Source organism: Mustela erminea, chromosome 3 (genome assembly GCF_009829155.1).
Source record: "Mustela erminea isolate mMusErm1 chromosome 3, mMusErm1.Pri, whole genome shotgun sequence".
In the NCBI taxonomy this organism is placed as follows: domain Eukaryota; kingdom Metazoa; phylum Chordata; class Mammalia; order Carnivora; family Mustelidae; genus Mustela; species Mustela erminea.
The window spans coordinates 99,002,992-99,025,198 of record NC_045616.1 but is presented as its reverse complement, the minus strand read 5'-3'; the positions used below and the strand labels follow the sequence as shown (position 1 = coordinate 99,025,198).

At 42.9% G+C, this 22,207-nt stretch overlaps 1 protein-coding gene and 1 long non-coding RNA gene across 4 annotated transcripts in view; both read left to right on the top strand.

Annotated features, from left to right (window-relative positions):
* Window positions 1–194: 194 nt before the first annotated feature.
* On the top strand, window positions 195–17,514 carry LOC116586644. 3 transcript variants are annotated; one of them, XR_004284094.1, is made up of 3 exons: window positions 195–234; window positions 3,652–3,720; window positions 17,173–17,514. It is a non-coding gene; the product is annotated as an uncharacterized LOC116586644 (long non-coding RNA). The 3 variants fall into 3 exon arrangements; XR_004284096.1 differs by lacking the exon at window positions 195–234 and adding an exon at window positions 1,314–1,334; XR_004284095.1 differs by lacking the exon at window positions 195–234 and adding an exon at window positions 3,010–3,382.
* Window positions 17,515–18,948: 1,434 nt separating this feature from the next.
* LMNB1 (lamin B1) overlaps window positions 18,949–22,207 on the top strand; it is a 52,730-nt gene continuing 49,471 nt past the window's right edge. The window contains exon 1 of the mRNA XM_032336856.1: window positions 18,949–19,630. Coding sequence (XP_032192747.1) covers window positions 19,272–19,630 — 359 coding nt within the window. The 5' untranslated portion in view covers window positions 18,949–19,271. The remainder of the gene's footprint in view (window positions 19,631–22,207) is intronic.

Here is a 22,207-nt window from a genome sequence, read left to right as displayed (position 1 = left end):
ACCTGGGTGGATCAATGAATTAAGCATGCGATTCTTGATTTCGGCCCAGGTCATAATCTCAGCATTGTGACATTGAGCCCCACAACAGCTCTGCACTCAGCACAGAGTCTGCTTAGGATTCTCTCTCCCTCTCTCTCTTGCCCTTCCCTCCACTCAGGCATGCATGCACTCTCTCTCTCTCTCAAATAAATGAAATCTTTTTTTAAAAAATGGGGTGCCTGGGCGGCTCAGATGGTAAGTCATCTGCCTTTGGCTCAGGTCATGATCCCAGGGTCCTCAGATGGAGTCCCATATCAGGCTCCCTACTTGGCAGGGAGCCTACTTCTCCCTCTGCCTCTGCCTCTCTCTCTCTGTCTCTCATGAATAAATAGGTAAAATCTAAAAAAAAAAAAAAAAAAAAAGATTCACTTAGCCCATTGCTTCTGTATTCCTAAATGAAAAATAATTATCATTATTTGCATTTGTGTGATCTTTAAAAAATTGGGAGGCAACTGTTCAGGTTAATGCAAACATTTCCTTGGAAGCCACCAAGAATGGAAATTAATAGCAATTTAACAAAAGTTAAATGTCAAACTAGGAAGGAATAAATATGTTTGTCACCTGTTTTCTCTATAATAATTATAGAAGAGTGATTTGTAAAGAGGCCGTTACTTTGAATTAAGATACTAAAATCACAAGGTGGATTACATTAATAGTTTTAAAGAAATGCATTTTTTGATATTGAAAGATCGCTGGGTGATCTACAAGGCCTAAACTTGTAGTTTTCATGCAGATTCGTTAGAATGGTAGGGGGTAGTAGGGAGGGTATTTTTCCTTAGCCAATTCTGTTTTGCTTGCCTTACCCATGCCAAAAATGAGAAGCTGTTAGACTCTTCTGATTTCCATCCCCTATTTCTTTCCTGGTCAAAAATATCTGAGAATGGTGTCTACAATCATTTTGGAAAACAGTTTGGTTTGTCTCGAAGGTGGCTCTCCAGCGGGGCACTAGGAAAGGAAGGAGGTGCTATTTTGGCTGACCCTGGAGGTCTGGGTCAGATTCGGACAAGTGGAAAGGACACTGCAGGTGGAGGGAGGAGCCTGGGGATAAGAATGAGCAGGGCAAATTCAGTCACCTGTCTAGAAATGAAGAGACTGTCCCCATCACAGCTGCGGGGCTGGCCATGCCCAGGCTCCCAGGGCAGCTCAGACCCTGCAGCTGTGGGTGACTGAGCACAGGGAGCCTTCTGGGGTGCTGTCCTACACCGGGTGGGCCAGGAGCCCACAGCTTCTCATGAAATCTAGTAGATTAAAACAGAAGGCCCGTTATATCCAAGCACGGTTTTCATTTTTACCAGGTAATTTTTAACCTCCTTCTGGCAGGGATGTAAATATCTGGGTGAGGGTGTCCATCTCTGTGGCATTCTTATTTGTTCCCTTCTATTTCTTTTCAGTGGTGAACCCCTGATGTATTTCAAACCCGGAGACGTTTGTGTTTCTCTTGTCCCTGATATAGCCGCGTAATGTGCTATGAAGGGAAGAGCCTAGTTACCCATTAGATAAGAAGAACAATCTGTCAGTTCCCAAAAAGGTTGCAATGTTTAGCACCAAGTGTCAAATGCTTTAAAGTGAAAATCCTAAATGCTATGAAAAATTGTTAACTGTTTTGTTGAGGTGTCAGTCAGATACAATACAATCCCCCCCCCCAAATTGTATAAGTCCAAAGGTTTTTGGTATATTACATTGTTAATATTTTAAATTGTGGTAAAATATATTAAAAAAATCTTGTCATTTTCCCCTATTTTTTTAAAGATTTTATTTATTTATTTGACAGAGATCACAAGTAGGCAGAGAGGAAGGGAAGCAGGCTCCCCAGTGAGCAGGGAGCCTGAAGTGGGGCTCGATCCCAGGACCCTGAGATCATGACCTGAGCTGAAGGCAGAGGCTTTAACTCATTGAGCCACTCAGGCACCCCTTTCCCTTTTTTTATTATGATTCCGGTTAGTTAACATACACTGTAGTACTAGTTTCAGGTGTAGAATTTTGTGATTCAACACTTACATACAACACCCAGTGCTCATCACAGTGAGTGCCCTCCTTAATCCCCATCACCTATTTAGCCCAGCCCCCGCCCCCACCTTCCCTCTGGTAACCACCAGTTTGTTCTCTACAGTTAAGTGTCTGTTTCTTGGTTTGCCTCTGGACACCCCGCCCACGTTCATTTATTTTGTTTCTTAAATTCCAAATTTGAGTGGGTGTCTGGGGGCCTCAGTTGGTTAAAGGTTGGACTCTTGATCTCAGCTCAGGTCTTCACCTCAGCTCAGATCTTGATCTCAGGGTTGTAAGTTCAAACCCCTTGCTGGGCTCCATGTTGGACACGGAGCCTAGTTAAAAAAAAAAATTCCGCATATGAGTAAAATAATATGCTATTTTTCTTTCTCTGACATTTCATTTAGCATAATACTCTAGCTCCAGCTATGTCATTGCAAATGGCAAGATTTTGTTTTTATGGCTGAGTAATATTCCATTGTGTATACATGTGTGTATACATAATGTACACACACACACACACGCACACAGAGACATATATATATATATATGTATATATATATCACATCTTCTTTATCCATTCATCAGTCATGGACATTTGGTCTCTTTCCATAATTTGATTATTGTTGATAATGGTACTATAAACATCGGGGGGGTGGTGCGTGTGTCTTCTCGAATCAATCTTTTTGTATTCTCTATAGGGTAAATACCTAGTAGTGCAATTGCTGGATCATAGAATAGTTCTGATTTTAACTTTTTGAAGAACCACCCTACTGACAAACCTTGGCGTTTTATGTGTACAATTCAGTGCTATTAGTTACTTTCATGATGTTCTGTAACCATCACCACAATCTATGACCAACTCTTTCATCTTCCCCAAACATGGTACTGAAGATATGTTATACTAAAATTAGGCTTAGTTGGGAAGAGTTTTGTTTATAAAAAAGGGTCTTTAACGTCATCATCCTCTGCCCCACAGATCTGCATGGAACATGTTTGGACAACCCCCTGCTGCCTATTTGCTCCTGGGCTGGGGGGAGCAGCCTGGGGCTCAGTCCCTCCCCAAAGGCAGTTTTCTGCTTTGCTCATCTCCATGCCTGAAGGTCACAGCTGGAGAGTTTCTTTTTCTTCTGGAGATCACAGGGGTGAAGGAAACTGCACAAGAAGCCTTCAGACGCAAGCCCTGTATTTTGTACCAGAGTTGCTCTAACCATTCCTTCTATCTCTGTCCCCTGTTCCTATTTCCAATCCCCTCACTTGCATTCATGTGTTTAATGTACTTTATTTTGTTTTCTGTTGTTTTTCTATATAATTGTGAAATGCCTCAGTTAATTTGTACTCCTGCACTTTTAACCATGTAAGTTATCTAGGCCTGGACCTAGATGAAGGGATAAGGTTTCCCTTCCTTATTTCTAGATCATTACTGAAACTGGTCTTTCCCCCATATATCCCCCTGGACACACCTCCCTGACTCACCTTAAGGAAAAAATACACACATGCCTCTTTACTAATGCTCTTACCTTCAACTACATGTCTTTTGTGAGCAGTGTATAGCTTATATGAGAAACTGTATTCCCTGGTTCCTCTCTTTTTAATTCTAAGTCACTTTCCCACTGTATCCCTTAGGGTTCCTGGATGCAAGCACAGAACCTGATTCTCACTTATGCAGAAAAGGAGGGGACTGAAGACCATCAGGTAATTCACAGGATCATGGGATGGCTAGAGCCCTAGGTTAAAAGAAACCACTTGCCAAGGATCCCAGAACCTCTCTGGGAAGGTCATTGTTGCCGCCCAGGAAGGGTAGATTCTGTAGCTGTAGCTGTGACCCCCACCAACACTGCATATAGGTTGGTGCTCTGTCCCCGCTGCCTTTGGAAACTGGACGTAGCTACCTGAACAAATCTGCCACTCTTTCACTGCTTTGCGTCAAGTTCTGGGGCTGGTGCCTCTGCCTGGCCAAACCTAGGCTTGCAAAAGAAATGGTTGGCTGGTTGGCTTTTTTAGCATCTAGAATAGGAGGAAGACCCTATCTCTTGCTAAGACTCATATGGTGAGGAGTTCCCCAAATGGAGGAAGACAGTTCAGAGGGTGAGAACCCGAAAAAGTTACAGATCTTCCCTACAGGTAGGAAGCATCTGGTGTTCTGTACGGGGCGGAGTCAGAGCTTAATTTTCTCCATTTCAGAATACTTGAAAGTGAAGTTTGTTGCTCTCCCTTTCATTCTGTTACAAAAATGAAAAGACACTCTTGGACAATTTCTTTTAGCAGGTTTGTTTAGTAAGGCAAAAATTCTGACATCAAAACCTCATGGTATCCCTGCCCCCCACCCCCCCATCAAAAAAAAAAAATTTACACTGCTATGTTTGAATTTTTTTTTAAGATTTATTTATTTATTTGTCAGAGAGAGAGAGAGAGACAGAGAGCGAGCGAGCACAGGCAAAAAGAGGTCGAGGGAGAAGCAGTTTCCCTTCCGAGCAAGGACCCTGATGTGGACCTCCATCTCAGGACACTGGGATCATGACTTGCGCCAAAGGCAGCTGCTTAATTGACCAAGCCACCCAGGTGTCCCTATACTGCTATGTTTGAAATACAGCTATGGAGCAAGTCTTTTTCATAGTAAGCTTAACTGAAGCTTATCTCCAATATTCTAATCATCTTATTTTGAGCCAATATATACATTTTATAATTTTCAAAGCTCTTTTTCTACCGCCTTTCATCCTTTATGCGGACACGGTTAGATTTTCTTTAAAAAGTATTTTGCTTGTATTACTATAAGGTAGGAAAAAAAGAAAAAAATAAGCCAGAATAGGAACAAAATACAGAAAAACAATACTGTTGTTATTGTAACTAAATCTAAGTAACCTAGTAACAAGGATTTTTGTTAATGAAACATCAGTTTATCCACAGTGGATTATTTCTCAGGTAAGTAGGTAAGTAGACTTGTTAATAGTAAACAAATCTATATTTGTTTACTAGTTAGAAGTTTCACTCTTTTTAGTCCACAAAGTCTCAAAATCTTAATCTGCTTCACCGCTGTCCTATTTTTCTGACATCTTTTATTAGTGATGACATTTGCGTTGTCATTGCTGCCTCATACCAAAGTTACTTCTCACCATTTCCTGTGGATTTATGGTGAAATGTACTATATTTACTTAATGATTTTATATCCCACTGCTGTCCCCCAAACCCCAGTTAAAGTGGTGAAAAGAGACTCAGTGCAGGAACTAGGTGCTTGCCTATCCTTAGACAATTGTCAATTACAAAACAGATTGGATTGCCAACCTAATGATTTTCTTGGGCAGAGATGTTTCCAGTAAAATAACAGGCACCAGTGAAAGAGAGCATTGCTGGTGGGAGGGGAGAGGAGGTGATTTGTGCAATTTCCTTTAAAATTTTAGAAGTTCATGGTCTGGGTGGCTGCCGAAGCCTATTCTTATCTCTTGCTAGGAGAGGCAAACGATTCTGACCTCTCCAAGCTAGAGGATGCAGAAAGAAGCTGGTGCGGTAGAGGAAAAGGGAGGCCAGCCAGATGGTGGAGGCATGGAGAGTAGGGAGGAGTAAGGGTGAGGGTTGGGGTGCTAATTAGCTTTTCTTGTCTCACCAGCAGTCTGTGGCAAGCAGATGGCTACACCCTTAATACTACCCTTTTCCTGGCCAGCATGCAGTAGTGGTTGATCTTGTGGTCAGGCAGAGAGTGTGCATTTTTTTTCTTTGCCCTCTTCAAAACGTGGAAGTGGTAGACGGACATGCAAAGCAGAAATCTAGGTTTAAGTATTATAGGATCTAAGAAAAATAGATCTCCTCTCCTTCTATCTTTTGCAAGATGCCCATTAACTAGGTGCCAATTGATGTTTTGAGAACATTATCTGAAAGTCATGTATTCTTTCTATTATAAAAATCAATCCAAGCCAATCAAAACATACCTGAATATTTAAACAATAATCAATAAAATGATAAAAACTGGCTAAGAAGTCTAAACTCAAGAGGCATAGCATGTGTTTGGAGAGAGGTTGGCTTACAGATAATTATAAAAAGATTCAGGCGAGCCCATGTCAGAGGTCCTAACATTGGCTTTTCCTTACATACTCTGTCAGTTTCTCTGGGGTGGGAACTGTGTCTTGATTACTTTGTGATTTCTCTAGAGCTAGCCATACGGGCATTCACTGAAAGTTTGTGAAAGAGAATCAAATTCTAGTAAGTCAATCACTACATGTGCTATGCAATATTTGTGTAGATGTTGACTCTCTGCCAAGATAAACGTTAACATGACAAAGTAAAACCGTTAACATTTTGAAAATGCAGTGTTGTAAGGGGCACTGATTTTTCTCAGTACTGGTATAATGTTTTACACTCTAAGTGGAATAGACGCTTTTAAAATTGGGAAGCAAAAATTCTAATATCTCTTTTTGTAGAGGAAGGAAGCGGAATAAATACTTACTGAGTCCTGAATAAGTACCAGATAGACTGTGTGTACATTAATGTAGTCAATTCTGTTAATATCCCTGTGAGGCAGTTCTTTCTCTGGTTTTTACAAATGAGGAAATGGAGTTTCACAGATGTTAAGTAACTTGCTAGAGGTCACAAAGCACGTGACTATGCAGGATTCACACTTGGATATTCCTGATTCTAAAGCCTGCACTGTCCTGACTTTATGCTACCTGAACCCTAACATATCTCCATTGGTCCCGCAAATATTCTCGGTTTTATTTGTCTAGCGATCAGTCAAATCAGTACCTGAAATATTCTCTGTGGTCTTTCTCTCCACCCGTCCCAATGGCAGAAAGAGATCAGGCATCTCGGTCTTCAACTGCTTAATCTCCTAACTGAAATCATTTGGGGACTTTTAGAGACAAATGGGAGGGAAGTAGTGTATTTCTGTATTTTCTGGTGATCCAGAACAGAGCGCTAATCCTGATTCTAACATGCAATCCTGTAACTCCCTTCCACTGAATTTCCAAGCTTTCACATTTCCTTGTGCTTGCTAATACATGATACACATATCTTATTCTTGTGTTTGATATTTGTCCTATTGGCTGAATATCTTTTAGATGTCACAGCATATCTGATGTTAACCAGATTTCATTTGGGGTGGATGAAACATCTGTGGTTTGCTTTCTCATAGCTTTAGCAGGTAACACTCCATTAAAAAATATCCATTTAAAAAAAATGCGTTTTCAAACAAGTGGTTCATTTCCTGAAATTTCTTCAACAATAATCATGATCAAATTTGGAGGAAGCATGTGAGATGACATAGTAAACCTGAAACTGAAATAGGCTATTGGTATTTAAGGAGAAAAAGCTTTCCATTGTCTGTTATTATTTATGACACTTAGTACTATTTTATCAATAATAAGTGGTGACTAAAATAAATGTTGCAGATCAGATTCTTACCTTCAGACCAGAATAAGAAAAAAATAAGTTTTCTAAATGGAAGTCTTACAAAGTTGTTAAATTGTTGTTTGAGACATTTTAAGTGTATCTCTTGGCTCATGATTACCAGTGCCCTTTGCTCAAAGGAAGTATGCAGAAGTGGCTCTTAAATAAAGTAGACTTGTCATGAAATCAGTGAAGGCCAGGGTACTTAGGGCATCTCTTGCTGTATATTGCTCTACTCAAATATGGGGGCCTATGGACAGATAAGTAACCATATTTCATCCTCTGCAGTGTCACCCAAGAATGTTCATCAGCCTTAAAGAGTCTTATGGTTTGGTTGAAATGACAGACCCGAAAGCAATATGCTAGGTTCCAAATGACTGCTCTAGATGATAACGCCACAGGAGTTCATAGGAGGAATGACTTTAAATATTTGGGGGTGAAGCCCCCATTTTGGATCCATTTTACTTTTGAAAAGAAAAATGCGGGGCTCTCTCCTGTGTGATTTCCCTATGACCATGGAGACCTCTTTTCTCCCTTCCTTGCTTTGAGTTCAGCCCAATTTAAATCCCTTTCAGCAAATATATAGTAAATGACAAAAAACTCAGGGGTCAAGATTAGAGAAGTGAAACCAATTTCTTTTAAATGACAACGGTTTTCTGAAAACCTCGTGGAGCTGATTCAAATCACTACAGGGTGGTTTTTCTAAAGGGGTGTCAGAGCAGAACTTCTCGGCAGTCGTAGATGACATGGCGAGCTGTCTGACCTAGTTACTTCTGGTAGGTAATTGTATATTCACTTATATGGCTCTGCTGTAACTCAGGAGCCCCAGAGAGACTAAGGGCAGGAGCCGCATGCACTATTTCCTGTCTGTTCTCCACGGCAGTGTCTCATAACACTGTCATCCCTTGAGCTCCTGTGATAAACACAAAATTCTCATCTGCCACCTCAAATCTAAAAAAACCCCTTAGAGGCAGGAGGATTTCTGTCTTCCCCCACCACAGCCAGTTTAAAAATTAAAAAAACAAAAACAAAAACAAACTTTAAAAATTTTTAAACAAAGCCCATTTGGCTGAGAAAATTTAATCGAAGTTTAAAATATGTATTATTGAAATGATAGGTGATTTTTTGGCTTTTTAAATATAAAGTATAAAATTTGAATACTAGATCTCTTTTGTAAGTCACAATGCTACCCCGGATTCTGATAAGTCCCTTTTTTTTTCTCCCTTCTCCTCATCCCCTTATTAAAAATTCCTTCTCCACTCTTACTGAATTAAACTTATGGTGTGCCTTCAGTTTAGAATGTTGTTGTTATTAAAAGAACTCAGGTCCCTGGATTGCTAGAGATCAGTATTTGTATGCCATCGATAGCATGATCAGTGTCTAAATATGCAATCTTACAAAGCAAAATGAATATAATAGTGCAAATCAGAATTTCATAAGTAGAATTTTATTTTTTCTTTATGAAGTTCTCAGTTTTGTAGTATTCATAGTCCAACATATTCCAATCTGTCCAAATCAAAAATGGCAAAGTACTCTCTACAAGTAACTCGTTTCAGCCTGAACACCTCTGTCTTCATACTCAAACACATCTTATATTATTTTCTTATTTAAAAAAATTTTTTAAAGATTTTGTTTCCTTCTTTGAGAGAGAGAGATAAATAGAGAGAGAGAGAGAAAATGCACATGGTGGGGAGGAGCAGAGGCAGAGAATCTGGAGCAGACTCTATGCTGAGTGCTGAGCCTGACATGGGGCTTGATCCCATGACCCTGAGGTCACGACCTGAGCCGAAATCAAGAGGCAGACGCTTAATCTACTGAGCCACCCAGGCACCCCTTATTTAAAATTTTTTAATTGAAAAAAAATAATAAAAAATTTAATTGAAGGGGCGCCTGGGTGGCTCAGTGGGTTAAAGCCTCTGCCTTCAGCTCAGGTCATGATCCCAGGGTAACTGGGATCAAGCCCCGCACGGGGCTCTCTGCTTAGCGGGAAGCCTGCTTCCCCGCCTTCTCTGCCTGCCTCTCTGCCTCCTTGTGATCTCTGTCTGTCAAATAAATAAACAAAATCTTAAAAAAAATTTAATTGAAGTGTAATTAACATGCAATGTTATATTAGTTTAATGCATCTTTTAAATCTGATCAAGTCACTGTCTTAAAAAAATGACTGTATAAAATTTCTGTCTCCTGAAGAAATCACACAGGTATTAGAGTCCACAGAATATTTAGAATTCAAATAACAAATGAGATGGAAACTTGTCTATTTACAAAAAAATAGTTATGAAGTACGTCTCAGGAATTTAAAAATCTAATCTATAAGAGACCAGAATACATTTATTTTTACTGTGGTAAAATTTACATATAGTGAAATGCACATATTAAGTGTATACTCTAGTGAGCTCATATAATTGTGTCCATATACCCGTGACCCTATCATTCTAGAAGGTTCTTTAATGCCCCCTTCCAATCAATTCTCCCCCCCTTGGACATCCACTGTTTTGATTTTTTTAAAAAAGATTACACTTATTTGTCCTTGAATTTCATGTAAATGGATCATATAAAATGTACTTTTTCTGTTGCTCAATATAATGTTCTGAGATTCATCCACATTGGTGAAGGTATCTATAACTCATTCTTTTTAATTGCTGAATGGTACTTACACCGTGATTTATTTGTCCATTCTCTTGACGGGCATTTGGATTGTTTCCAGTTTGGGCTTTTATTAAAGAAAAAAATCTTTTTATAAAAAAACTTCTTCTGCAAGTCTTTCAGTAGCCATGTGCTTTCATTTGTCTTGGGAGTAGAATTGCTGACCTGCAGAATAGGTGCATTTTTAATTTTATAAGGAAAAGCCAAACAATTTTCTGAAGTGGTTGTACTCCTATCAGCAATATAGGAGAGTTTCAGTCGCCCCTTTACTCAACATATATGCAAATAAGAGAGGTCCCTAATTACTTCACAATGTCATGTCTTTTCAGAGACTTTAACAGAATATTTCTGGTAGCATTACATCCCAGGTACTCATATTCAGCATTCATAAATATATACATTTTATGCAAAATATAGAGTCATCTAACATTACAGAATAGTTCTATTCCTGAAAAATTGGTTCCTCTCATGCTGTCCTGACCTGTGGGGATTAATTCATTCTCCAGACACTTGTCATCAACCTCACTCCTTTGGACCTACATCATTCATAGCCTGATTGATTCACCTACTTTTTTGTGTATATATTTCATTTAAGATTTTATTTACTTACTTGAGAGAGAGAGAGAGAGAGAGAGAGTGAGGATGCATGAGCAAGGGGATGAGCAGAGAAAGAGAGAGAAGCAGGTTCCCTGCTCACTTGGAAGCAGGGCTGGATCCCAGGAACCTGAGATCATGACCTGAGCTGAAGGCAGACGCTCAACCAACTGAGCCACGTAGGCACCCCCTGTATATTTCATTTCTACACACAAAATACCTTTATTGAGAGAACGAATCACACTTCACACTTTAAAAATTTCTTTCATAGGATGTAGTGTAATGCCTTGCACACAGGAGTTACTCAACAAAATTTCCTGCTTAATTGGTTTTTTACCTTAGTTTTGCCTTAGGCAAGGTATCAATACAATTTGAATAATCTACTTGTTTTAATTGTACGGCAATTCCCTTAATTTTCCATTTTTCTTGACCATGGTAAGCTGGGCCTCAAGTTAATTGTTGACTAAAATCTGCCTCCTTTACCACCTTACTAATTCTTAGTTTCAAGCACTCTGTCCACAGCGTGGTCTGAAATAAAAAGCACACCATAGGAGATTAGGGAGTCCCTCTGGAGTTTCCCTCGAATTCTCCCTGAGGCCTGTGGTTTGCCATTTACAGGTCTGCACAGAGTACTGGATTCATCTTCCAGTCCCTGGAGGCTGAAATTCTTCCAAGCACAGCTCAGAGATCATCTGTTTCCAAGAGGTGACTTCCTCCCCAGCACAGAAACCTCTCTGGTTCTTGATGCACCTGCATCCTTTTGTTCACGTCTCCTTGTTAGTACCTGGCACTGGGAGGCAGAGTTTGTTTATGATTGCCTGTCCACAGCTGGGCTGTCGGGCTCCTGAGAGCAGGGACTGTGTACATTAGTCACCTGTGTTCTGCATGTAATGAAATCCTCCACAAATGTTTGGTGAATAAATGCATGGATTAATAACTAGATGAATATGACTTTGAGGTATCCTAAGCCTTTTAGAGGTTGTATTTTTAACTTTATGTATGCAAGTATGCATGTAAGTAAGCTCTGTGCCCAGTGTGGGGCTTGAAAGCATAACCTCGAGATCAAGAGTTGCATGGTCTACTGACGGAGCCAGCCAGGCACTCCTGTATTTTAACATTTTAAGTTTCTTATTTTTAAAAAAGATTTTACTTTAGAGCTGGGGGGAGGAGCAGAGGGACAAACAGACTCCATGCTGAGTGCGGAGCAGGATGCGTGGTTCCATCTCATACCCTGAGCTGAAACCAAAGGTAGGCTCTTCAACCAAATGAGCCACCAGGCTTTCAAAAATAAACAAATCTCTGGAGAATTTTGGGCAAGAAAGGAACTGCTTGGGTTAATTCTCTCTCTCTCCTTTCATGAGGTAGACACATACTGTTTTTGTTTTTCCAACATTCCTTCATCACTTTTTGGCACGCATTCCTCATTCTTTATGGAACCCATCCCATGTGGTTTGGTGATGATAGCCTTGACCTCCGAGACTCCCCACACGCTGCTTATCAAAGTCGTGGATTTTGGCCTAGGCATGACTGGTCAAAGGATATAGTAATTGGTTCAGGGCTGACGACCAGAACAATCAAGCAAATCAGTTTTCCTGAGATTTGTTATATTGCAATCTACTAGGAGAACTTAGGCTTGCCAGGCCCAGAAGCCAGCTTTTCCCCCTTGTGGGGAAGAGCTTGTATTGGAAAAAAGTTACCAGTGGAGAACAGCCACGTAAGAGATGTAGGGGGCCATTCGGTTTTGGGGATTGCTATCTCCTAGTGGCCTGGACAAATTTAGATTTATACTTCAATCACATTCAAATTTAATACCCCTCACATTTTTCATTTTCATACTTCCAGTCCTTCCTGAGATTGAGTCTAAATTCAGGGATTTTTTAAAGTGTCTGATCCACCCCCCTTTTAAAAACATTGTATTTATTTGACAGAGAGAGAGAGGAGAAGCAGGAGGAGCGGCAGGCAGAGGGAAGGGGAGAATCAGGCTCCTTGTCGAGCAAGAAGTCCAACTGAGAACTCCATTCCAAGATCCTGGGATTGTGACCTGAGCTGAAGGCAGCTGCTTAACTGAGTCACCCAGGCACCCCTACCTAGGCAGATTCTTAACCGCTGTAGGGAGAGTTGCCTGCTTTTTGGTTTTGCTGTTTCTACTCTGTACTGGCCTTTTCTAGATGTGAGTTCTTATGATTCTGGAGCACAATGGCCTCTGTCACTTTTGCCCCTTGTGCTTCTGCTGAGTTGTGTACTGTTCCATCATGCCTCGGGTGACCTGTTCACCTAGGTTGGTCTGCGGGTTCCCTCTCCCACTGTTCCCTCTTTCAATCTGTTGGCTTTTTTTTTTTTTTTTTTTAAACCTCCTCAACATCCTTCTAATGGGACATAGGGAAGATGTCTTAGGATTCTCAAAAGAAACAGATTCAATATATATGTATATATAGACAATTTTAAGGAATTGGCTCATATGACTGGGAGGTGAGCAAGTCCGAAATCTGCAGGGTAGGTCAACAGGTTGGAGAGCCTTGTTGAGGCTCAAGGCTGAAGGCTGTCTTCTGTTAGAATTTCATCTTGCTTTGGGGAGGTCAGTCTTTTGTTCCTTTCAGGCTTTCAGTGGATTGGATGAGGCCCACCCACATTACGGAGGGCAATCTACTTTACTCAAAGCTCATTGATCTAAATATTAATTTCATGCATGACAACCTCACACAAACACCCAGATAATGTGTGACCACATATCTGGGCGCTGTCATCCAGGTCTGTTCAACACACAAAATTAACCATCACAAATGGCTAGCCTCTTCTGCCTACATTCATTCCTCGTATTTCTTCTCCTACCCCTGTTGCCATTTTTTCCCCCTAGGCTGCTAAATACCATGGTTCTAGAGAAGGCTGGTCTTGGATTCTGCTCTGCTGCAGAGAGATGGAAGAAAATAGGGAATGTTATTGTGAGGCAAAAACCATCTGTATTCTTGGATCTTCAACTCCTACCCTCAACTCAGCTCGGGGGTGGGACAAGAGATGGTGACTCCCACAAATTGCCTTCCTTCCCCAGTCAAGAGGCTCTTATTGGAGCAGAGGTAGTAGGGATGGGAAGACGGGATGGAGGGGACTCGTTCAGCCAGACTACCTTTCTTTTAAAATCTTTTCCTCTACCTATTTCAAAATTATTAAACTTTAAAACTGAGAGTGGTGTTATTGTCTTTAGTCCTGGTTTTACAATGCCATCCTGAGAAGAATGGTACCCCAAAATTGTGGTAATGAAGAACACGAAGACATCTGGTTGAAAATTCATTATTTTATTCTAGTACATCAACTATGAAAATATTATTTTCCTTTTTCATCTGTTGTCTTGAATTCAGATGTAGGGTCAGGAAACAAAGATTTTAGATGAGAAAAGTCTCATCTCTATAGTTTGAAGTTAGATGAATACATTTAAGTGTTACTGAGTAAGGATAAAACCATCCATCAAAGACTAAAGCCTTCATCATGAGAAAGAAAAGCCCTTAACTTTTGAGCAGGGTCAGTTCCAATCAGAGTAAACAGCTGAATTCTGTATAAATAAGTCTTACACGTTGACTTTAGACTTTCTTATTTTTACCACTCTAAAGGTAAAGAGGTAGAATACAGGAGGAAGGGTCATACTTTTGTAGGATGAAAAAAGAAGAAATGTTGAAAACCAGATGCATAAATACTGGTTTAAGAAATGCTTTAAAGACGACTTTTATAAGTAAAGTAGCATTATGGCCATATTTTGGCATGAAATAAAACTGAAATGCAAGAATGCAAATTGGTTTCTCCTTTTAACTAAATCTTAAGTTATCACTAAGACAGAATCACTGGGTTAAAAGAACTCTGCCAATTCTACTTTTATCAAAGATCCGGATCTTAATAGTTTAGAAAACAACTTGGAGCAGTATATAAATTTCATGCAGCTTTGCTAAGAGAATGATGCTTAAAAAAAAATATATTTATTTTTATTTTTTATAAACATATATTTTTATCCCCGGGGTGCAGGTCTGTGAATCGTCAGGTTTACACACTTCACAGCACCCACCCCAGGACATACCCTCCCCAATGTCCATAATCCCACCCCCCTCTCCCAACCCCCCTCCCCCCAGCAACCCTCAGTTTGTTTTGTGAGATTAAGAGTCACTTATGGGGGCGCCTGGGTGGCTCAGTGGGTTAAGCCGCTGCCTTCGGCTCAGGTCATGATCTCAGGGTCCTGGGATCGAGTCCCGCATCGGGCTCTCTGCTCAGCAGGGAGCCTGCTTCCTCCTCTCTCTCTGCCTGCCTCTCTGCCTACTTGTGATCTCTCTCTGTCAAATAAATAAATAAAATCTTTAAAAAAAAAAAAAGTCACTTATGGTTTGTCTCCCTCCCAATCCCATCTTGTTTCATTGATTCTTCTCCTATCCCCTTAACCCCCCATGTTGCATCTCCACTTTTTCATATCAGGGAATCATATCTTTTTCCACTTGACTTACTTTGCGAAGCATGATACCCTCTAGTTCCATCCATATCGCCACAAATGGCAAGATTTCATTTCTTTTGATGGCTGCATAGTATTCCATTGTGTATATATACCACATCTTCTTTATCCATTCATCTGTTGATGGACATCTAGATTCTTTCCATAGTTTGGCTATTGTAGACATTGCTGCTATAAACATTCGGGTGCACATGCCCCTTCGGATCACTACGTTTGTATCTTTAGGGTAAATACCCAGTAGTGCAATTGCTGGGTCATAGGGTAGTTCTATTTTCAACATTTTGAGGAACCTCCATACTGTTTTCCAGAGTGGTTGCACCAGCTTGCATTCCCACCAATAGTGTAGGAAGGTTCCCCTTTCTCCACATCCTCGCCAGCATCTGTCATTTCCTGACTTGTTAATTTTAGCCAGAGAATGATGCTTTTGAAGATGATAAAGACACCTTTAAAACTCTTATGCTCTTTTTAAAACACAAAAATAAAAATTAATTTGAAAGGATGCTGGATATTTCAACCTTCTGAAACATGATTTATTGTTATGCTTTCATGATAACTGGAAATAGTATTAACTTTGCAAAGTGTATTAAACAGAAACAATGTGGCCTTAGTAGAAGACCATGTATTAATTTATTTCTTCTTGCATTTAGTTAGCAATCATATATTAAGGAGATACCACTTAGCAATATTTGTCTTGTACTTCAGCCCTAGATAGCCCATTTGTTTGCACTGTATGCTCAGATCTCATTCCTTTCTCCCCGCACAAATTGGGTTACTGTAAGATTTCCATATCTCCTTCCTTTCTTCCTGCCTCCCTATCCCCATCCTAGTCTGGGCCCCTCTGCCAGGTATGATAGGTATCTTGTATTGTGCTGTCTCAGATCCAAACGATATACAGAAAGTAGGGCAAATGTCCAATAAGTTGTCTCTAGGTCATCAAGTAGCTTTGTGCTGTGGGAAGAGTACTGAAGAGGGAAACAATGTCCCGGCAAGTTGAGTCTTGGTGGATATATATATACATGTTTGTGTGTGTGTGTGTATATATATATATATATATATGCACATGCACGTGTGTGCACACACACACACAGCCCAACCAATAATCAGAACATGTGCTTTGACAAGAAAGGGAAGGTTTAAAGGAAAAATAGGGCAGCACATTTGAAATCATGATTGCCCTTTTAAATGAAGAAGCACTGTCACCAAACTTACATGCTATTTGTTACCTCTCTTCTAATTAATTGGGGAAAACGTTGGCAGTGATGGGATTACAGGACTTAGTTATTTAAATCTTTTTTTTTTTTTTTTTAAAGATTTAGTTATGTATTTGACAGAGAGACAGTGAGAGAAGGAACACACGCAGGGGGAGTGGGAGAGGGAGAAGCAGGCTTCCTGCTGAGCAGGGACCCAGATGTGGGGCTCATTCCCAGGACCCTGGTATCATGACCTGAGCCGAAGGCAGATATTTAAGGACTGAGCCACCCAGGGGCCCCTATAGGGCTTATTTAAATGAAGAGGGCTGGACAAACTTATTATGAAAGAATAGAGGGAAAATACTTCGGGTACAGGGCTAGGCATGGGAATAGCCAAAGGAATAAGGGAAGTGTATGTTTAGTCTGGCTAAAAGATTTTCTATTTTTCCTCCCATTTTTTAAAATTGCTTTTGATTGGAGACAGAATTACTGCTAGGAAGAATTACTAGAGGTGTCTGGGTGGCTCAGTCAGTGAAACATCTGCTTTGGGCTTAGGTCATGATCTCGGAGTCCTGGGATGGAGCCTTGCACCTGGTTCCCTGCTCAGCAGGGACTCTGCTTCTCCCTCTCCCTCCGCTCACCACTGGTACTCTCTCTGTCAAATAAATAAAATCTCAAAAAAAAAAAAAAAAGAATTACTACTCATCCTAGATTATATATTTAAAATTTAATCTTTACAAGCCCCCCTGCAAGGTAGGAATCCATTTTCCTCTGAGGAAACCAAGGAATAACTTCCATTAGTCACACAGCTAACAGTAGCAAATCTTCAACTGTTTGACTCCAGTGTCTTTGTCGTTTCAGATAAGAGCACATAACCTGAGTCTTCTACACATAATCTGAAATTGAGGGATTCTATCAAGAGAAAGCTTCATGGGCGTGAGAGTAACACAGATCATGCCCGAAATCACTTCACATCCAGTTCGAACACTTCAAAAGTGGAAAGAAAATACTTAAAAATTCAAAATATTTTTTAAAAGGCTGAGGCAGACGGGAGTATGGTGTGAAAACCAAACTCTGTAGCAGAAAGGCTGGATTCCATCACCTCGGATCAGCACTCACCTTCCTTAAGTCTCATTTCTTCACCACTAATTTGGCTTTTCAAGACCTTAAGTTATTAAAGTTGAATATTTCCTTTTCAGCAAACACCAACTTCAACTCTCAGCGTAGTATTTTAGATAACAGGGCAGTAAAGAGAAGCATCAATAAGGCGATCATCTTCACTCCGGGTGCCCAGATATCGCCCCAGGGTGATACGCAGGCTGGTGCCCTTCACTAATTCTTATGTACATGACTTGATTAATTTTTAAAGAACATTCTGGTCTTCATTACTACCATTATTAAGGTAGCTAACCTGTCATTACTCTACAGATGGGCTCCTACTAGGTTGTGAGGTGGCCTAGATTATAGTTTAAGGGCGAAGCTCTGGAGTCAAAATGAAACTGGGTTCAAATGCTATCCTGCCCCTCCCAGGCAGCCTTAAGGAAATTCGTCTATTAAATGGGTGAATTCTCAAAGGGAAAAGATACAGTTCCCCCACCTCAAAGCGGCCGCATGTAGGCATAACCCACGAAAAGCCCGGTGCAGGGCACAGTAAATTCCAGCAAACGTCAGCCTGAGAGCGAAAACTTTTCAAAGCGATAACGGACATTGTACTAGCATTCGTTGTCAGTTACATTTGAAGGATCATTTTTTTTTTTTCTTAAGAAAAAAAATTTACACAAGTTTAGATTTTGATGCATTGGTTTTTAGTGCAGCAAAACAATTAGCCGCTTGTACGGGTTCCTTTACACGTTAATGTCACTTGCGACTCCCAAGTCAGGGTTTCTGGCTTTTCTGCGGGCTCGGTCGCTTCAAGACACGCAGGCATACGTCAGTTTGACAGCGAGGAGGTGTTGGCATACACCGGTTTCCCTCCGAGAGAAAAATAAAGGTTTGCATTTGGCACCGGCACGCAGCGGGTTTTGAACCTCGGACACCAGAGCCCATTACGTAACTCCACAGCGGTCAGGCCTCCGGTCGGCTTCCGAGCCCTCTCCGCCGGGCGGGTATAAGATTACAACGTCCGCGGTCGTCCTGGCCTCTAGGAGCTTGGCGTGTGGCTGTTATGGCCGTTTACGTTTGAATTTCCCTGAACCGCTGGGTGGGGGCGGAGGCGCGGACCCGCCCCGGAAAACCTCCGGGCTTCTTCCCGCCACCCGCAAGCCCGGCCCCTCCGGGGGTCCTCGCGGGGTGGCGGGAAGGTCCGGCCAACGCTGGGCCCTGGACAGCCAGGCGAGCAGTCCCAGGCGCCCCACTCCGCCTCCCTCAGCCCTTCCCCAGCCACGCCCAGCCCCGCGCGCCAGGCCGACGGTTGCCCGAGGCCCCGATTTTGAATTTACAGGCCCGGCCCCCGAGCCCCGGACCGCGCCGCGGACTCCCTATTGGCCGGTGACGGTCACGTGGAAGTGCCGGGAGGCGCCGGCCATGTTGGAGCGCGCAGCGCCACTGCTCGCGCCACCTCCGCCCCCCGCCGCCCTCATCCCTCCCCCCCTTCGCCCCCCCCCCCCACCCCGCCGCTCCGCGCCGCCTGAGAGGAAACAAAGTGCGGCGGGCGGGAGACTCGGCGGCGGCGGCGGCGCGCGGACCCTGCTCGGCCTTCCTGGTCACCCTCGCCCCGAATCTTCCCGAGTGTGTGTGTGAGTGTGTGCGCATTTTCTTACAAAGGGCATTTTACGGTTGATTGGCAGTCTTCTCCCTTTGCCCTTTGTGCTGTAACCCGGCTCCCGCCAACCCAGGTGCTTCTCCCTTCCCACGCCGCCTTCTCCGCGGGCGCGGGTCGTCGGCTTGTGACTTCGGTCCCCGCTTCGCCCTCTGCAGCCCTCTCCGCTCTGCTCCGCCCGCCAGTCGCCCCGCCGCCCGCCATGGCGACCGCGACCCCCGTGCCGCCGCGGTCGGGCAGCCGCGCCAGCGCCCCCGCTACGCCGCTGAGCCCCACGCGGCTGTCGCGGCTGCAGGAGAAGGAGGAGCTGCGCGAGCTCAACGACAGGCTGGCCGTGTACATCGACAAGGTGCGCAGCCTGGAGACGGAGAACAGCGCGCTGCAGCTGCAGGTGACGGAGCGGGAGGAGGTGCGCGGCCGCGAGCTCACCGGCCTCAAGGCTCTGTACGAGACCGAGCTGGCCGACGCGCGACGCGCACTCGACGACACGGCCCGCGAGCGCGCCAAGCTGCAGATCGAGCTGGGCAAGTTCAAAGCCGAGCACGACCAGCTGGTCCTCAAGTGAGTGCCCGCCTGGCGGCCGCGTTGGCTCACAAAAGGGGCGGGGGGCGCCGCTCGGGGGCGGGAGAGCCTGGCCTGGTGCCTACGCCCTTCGGAAGGAGAATCGACTGTTTCTTAACGGGGACAGGGGTCTCAAAGGGGCCTCGAATGGTAGCGACGGCGCGACCAGGATGCACATTTTCTTCTCCCGGCTACCGAGCAGGACCGGGCGAAGCGCGCACCTGAGGCCGCCAAGGAGGAGCGGCCGGCTTGGGGCCTTGCGCCCGAGATCTGGAAGGGTTCTCCGGCGGGCCTGCCCGGCTGGCCCCAGGTGCGGGGTGGCGGCGTCTCGGCGCGCGCTCGAGTGCGCGCTCCGGTTTCCGGCCGGGCCGGAGACAAAGCCGCTGGTGGGTTTGCGGGGCCGGGAGAGCCGGCCGGGGAAGATGGGCTGCCCGCCTCAAGAATGAATGAGCTCTGCGCGGGCGGAGAGAGGAAGGGGAGGGACCTGCCTCCGGCGTCCCGGTCTCCCGGGGGTGGGTCCCGCTTTGGCGCGCTCAGTCTGGGCCCCGTGACATTTTGCAATCGTTTTACGCCTGTCTTGGGCGGGGTCTGAACTGCGCGCCTCTGCCCGCCCAGGGCCAGTTGGGCTTTTAAGCTCTTTAGCTTTCTTTGGGGGAACAGTGTCTTTTCTTTCTACGAAATCAGGCGCGGGTCCCTTTGGGTGCTTTTGTGGACCCGACGACGGAAGCTCGGTTTTTGCATGTCATGGCCACCGTTCTCTTACCCGCGGACTGCCCACCCCCCAGCAGCAGTCTCCTCCCCGAGTTTTTGCACCCCTTTAATGTAGTCAGTTCTTTGTGGTACTGGAGATACCTTTTCAGCCTCCGCGTCTGTCATTGTCATTAATGACAAGCCAGGGCAGGTGAAAGTGAAGTGTGGAGAGGTTGAGTTTGTAATTATTACACCTAAAGCGGTCCGGGGCCTAAGGATAAACTTGTAAGGCTTTGCTGAGCCTACCTTGACTTTCCGATGAGCAAAATGGCATAATTGTAATAAGTACGAAACTAGTGTTGATGTCATGTTTTAGATATTTGCTAAATTTGTTCCCAGAAGTCATGGTCTTCATCCTCTATTGTCCGTTGAAATTTCTGGAGATGCTTGACTCTTGACTTTGACTCTGCCCGTGAATGTCTTTCTGTCTGTATCTGTGTGAATGAATGTCCCTGTCTCATTCTCTGTGATTTTGTATGTGTGCATCTTTACTTCCCCACCTTATTAATATATGAAAAATAGTTCATAAAAACTAAGTGCATTTGATAAAAAAAATAATTGTAGCCTGGCTTATAGTGAAAGATGTGTGACATTCTGCTTTTTCCAGGAGGCAATTGTGTTTAGCTCTTTTTGTTTTTATTTATTTTGATGTTTAGTTTCATAACTCAGTGATATGCTTTTCTATTTCTTGGATTTACCAACCTTTGGAGTTCTCTTTTGAAATGGGTCATTTCAGTCACACCACTGTCCATTTTTCTTTTGTACTGTCCCAATTTTTTGTAGTTTTTTTGTTACGGAGTTTTTTCAAATCCTAGATGCCATTGCTTGTAATGACTTGCCGTGACTGTATGTACCACTAAGGAAAAAACATTAGAACCAGCAGTGTAGGATCCATTCTGTTGGACCCATTCCTATTTCAGAGATGTTAAAATGTGACAGATTAACTATCTGTTATGTGCCAGTCACTGTTCTATGTGCAGAGACTACAGAGATTTTTAAATACATTTTAAATAAATAAATTACTGACCTTATTTTGCTGACTACAGCTGGGAGATAACCAGCAAATGGATAAAGATCCTGTTTCATCTAATCTGAAGCATTTTGGTGCTGATGCTTTTATAATCTTTTCAAAGGTTAACTACTGGGGTGCCTGGGTGGCTCAGGTCATGATCCCAGGGTCCTGGGATCAAGCCCCAAATCAGGCTCTCTGCTCGGCGGGAAGCCTGCTTCCTCCTCTCTCTGCCTGCCTCTCTGCCTACTTGTTATCTCTGGCTGTCAAATAAATAAGTAAAATCTAAAAATAAAAAAAAAAAGTTAACTACTGATTGTTTTTCACATGGCAACAAGACTGCCACCTGGCCGACTATAGTTATAAAATGGTATGTATGAAGGGGGAGGAAGGAATGGAGGAAGAGAGTCAAAACATACACATAGTTATGAGATAAATTAGTACTAGATATGTAATGTATAACATGATGCATGAGGTCATCATGCCATACAATATTTTTGAAAGTTAAGAGGCTAAATCCTAATGGTTCTCCTCACAGGGAGAATTTTTTCCCTTTTTCTCTTTTGTATCTATATGAGAAGATGGATGTTAGTTGAACCTGTTGTGTTAATCATTAAATGGTATTTGTAAATCAGACCATCATGCTTTATGCCTTAAACTTGCACAGTGATGTGTTTCTGTTTGTCAGTTAAAGAGGAAAAAATGCTGTATATGGATTGTGACATGTATGCTAGTTTCAGCAGAATTAAAAAGTGAAGAATACATATGTTAGAATCAATAAAATAATGTTTGTGGTATGATATTAGGTAGTAACAGAT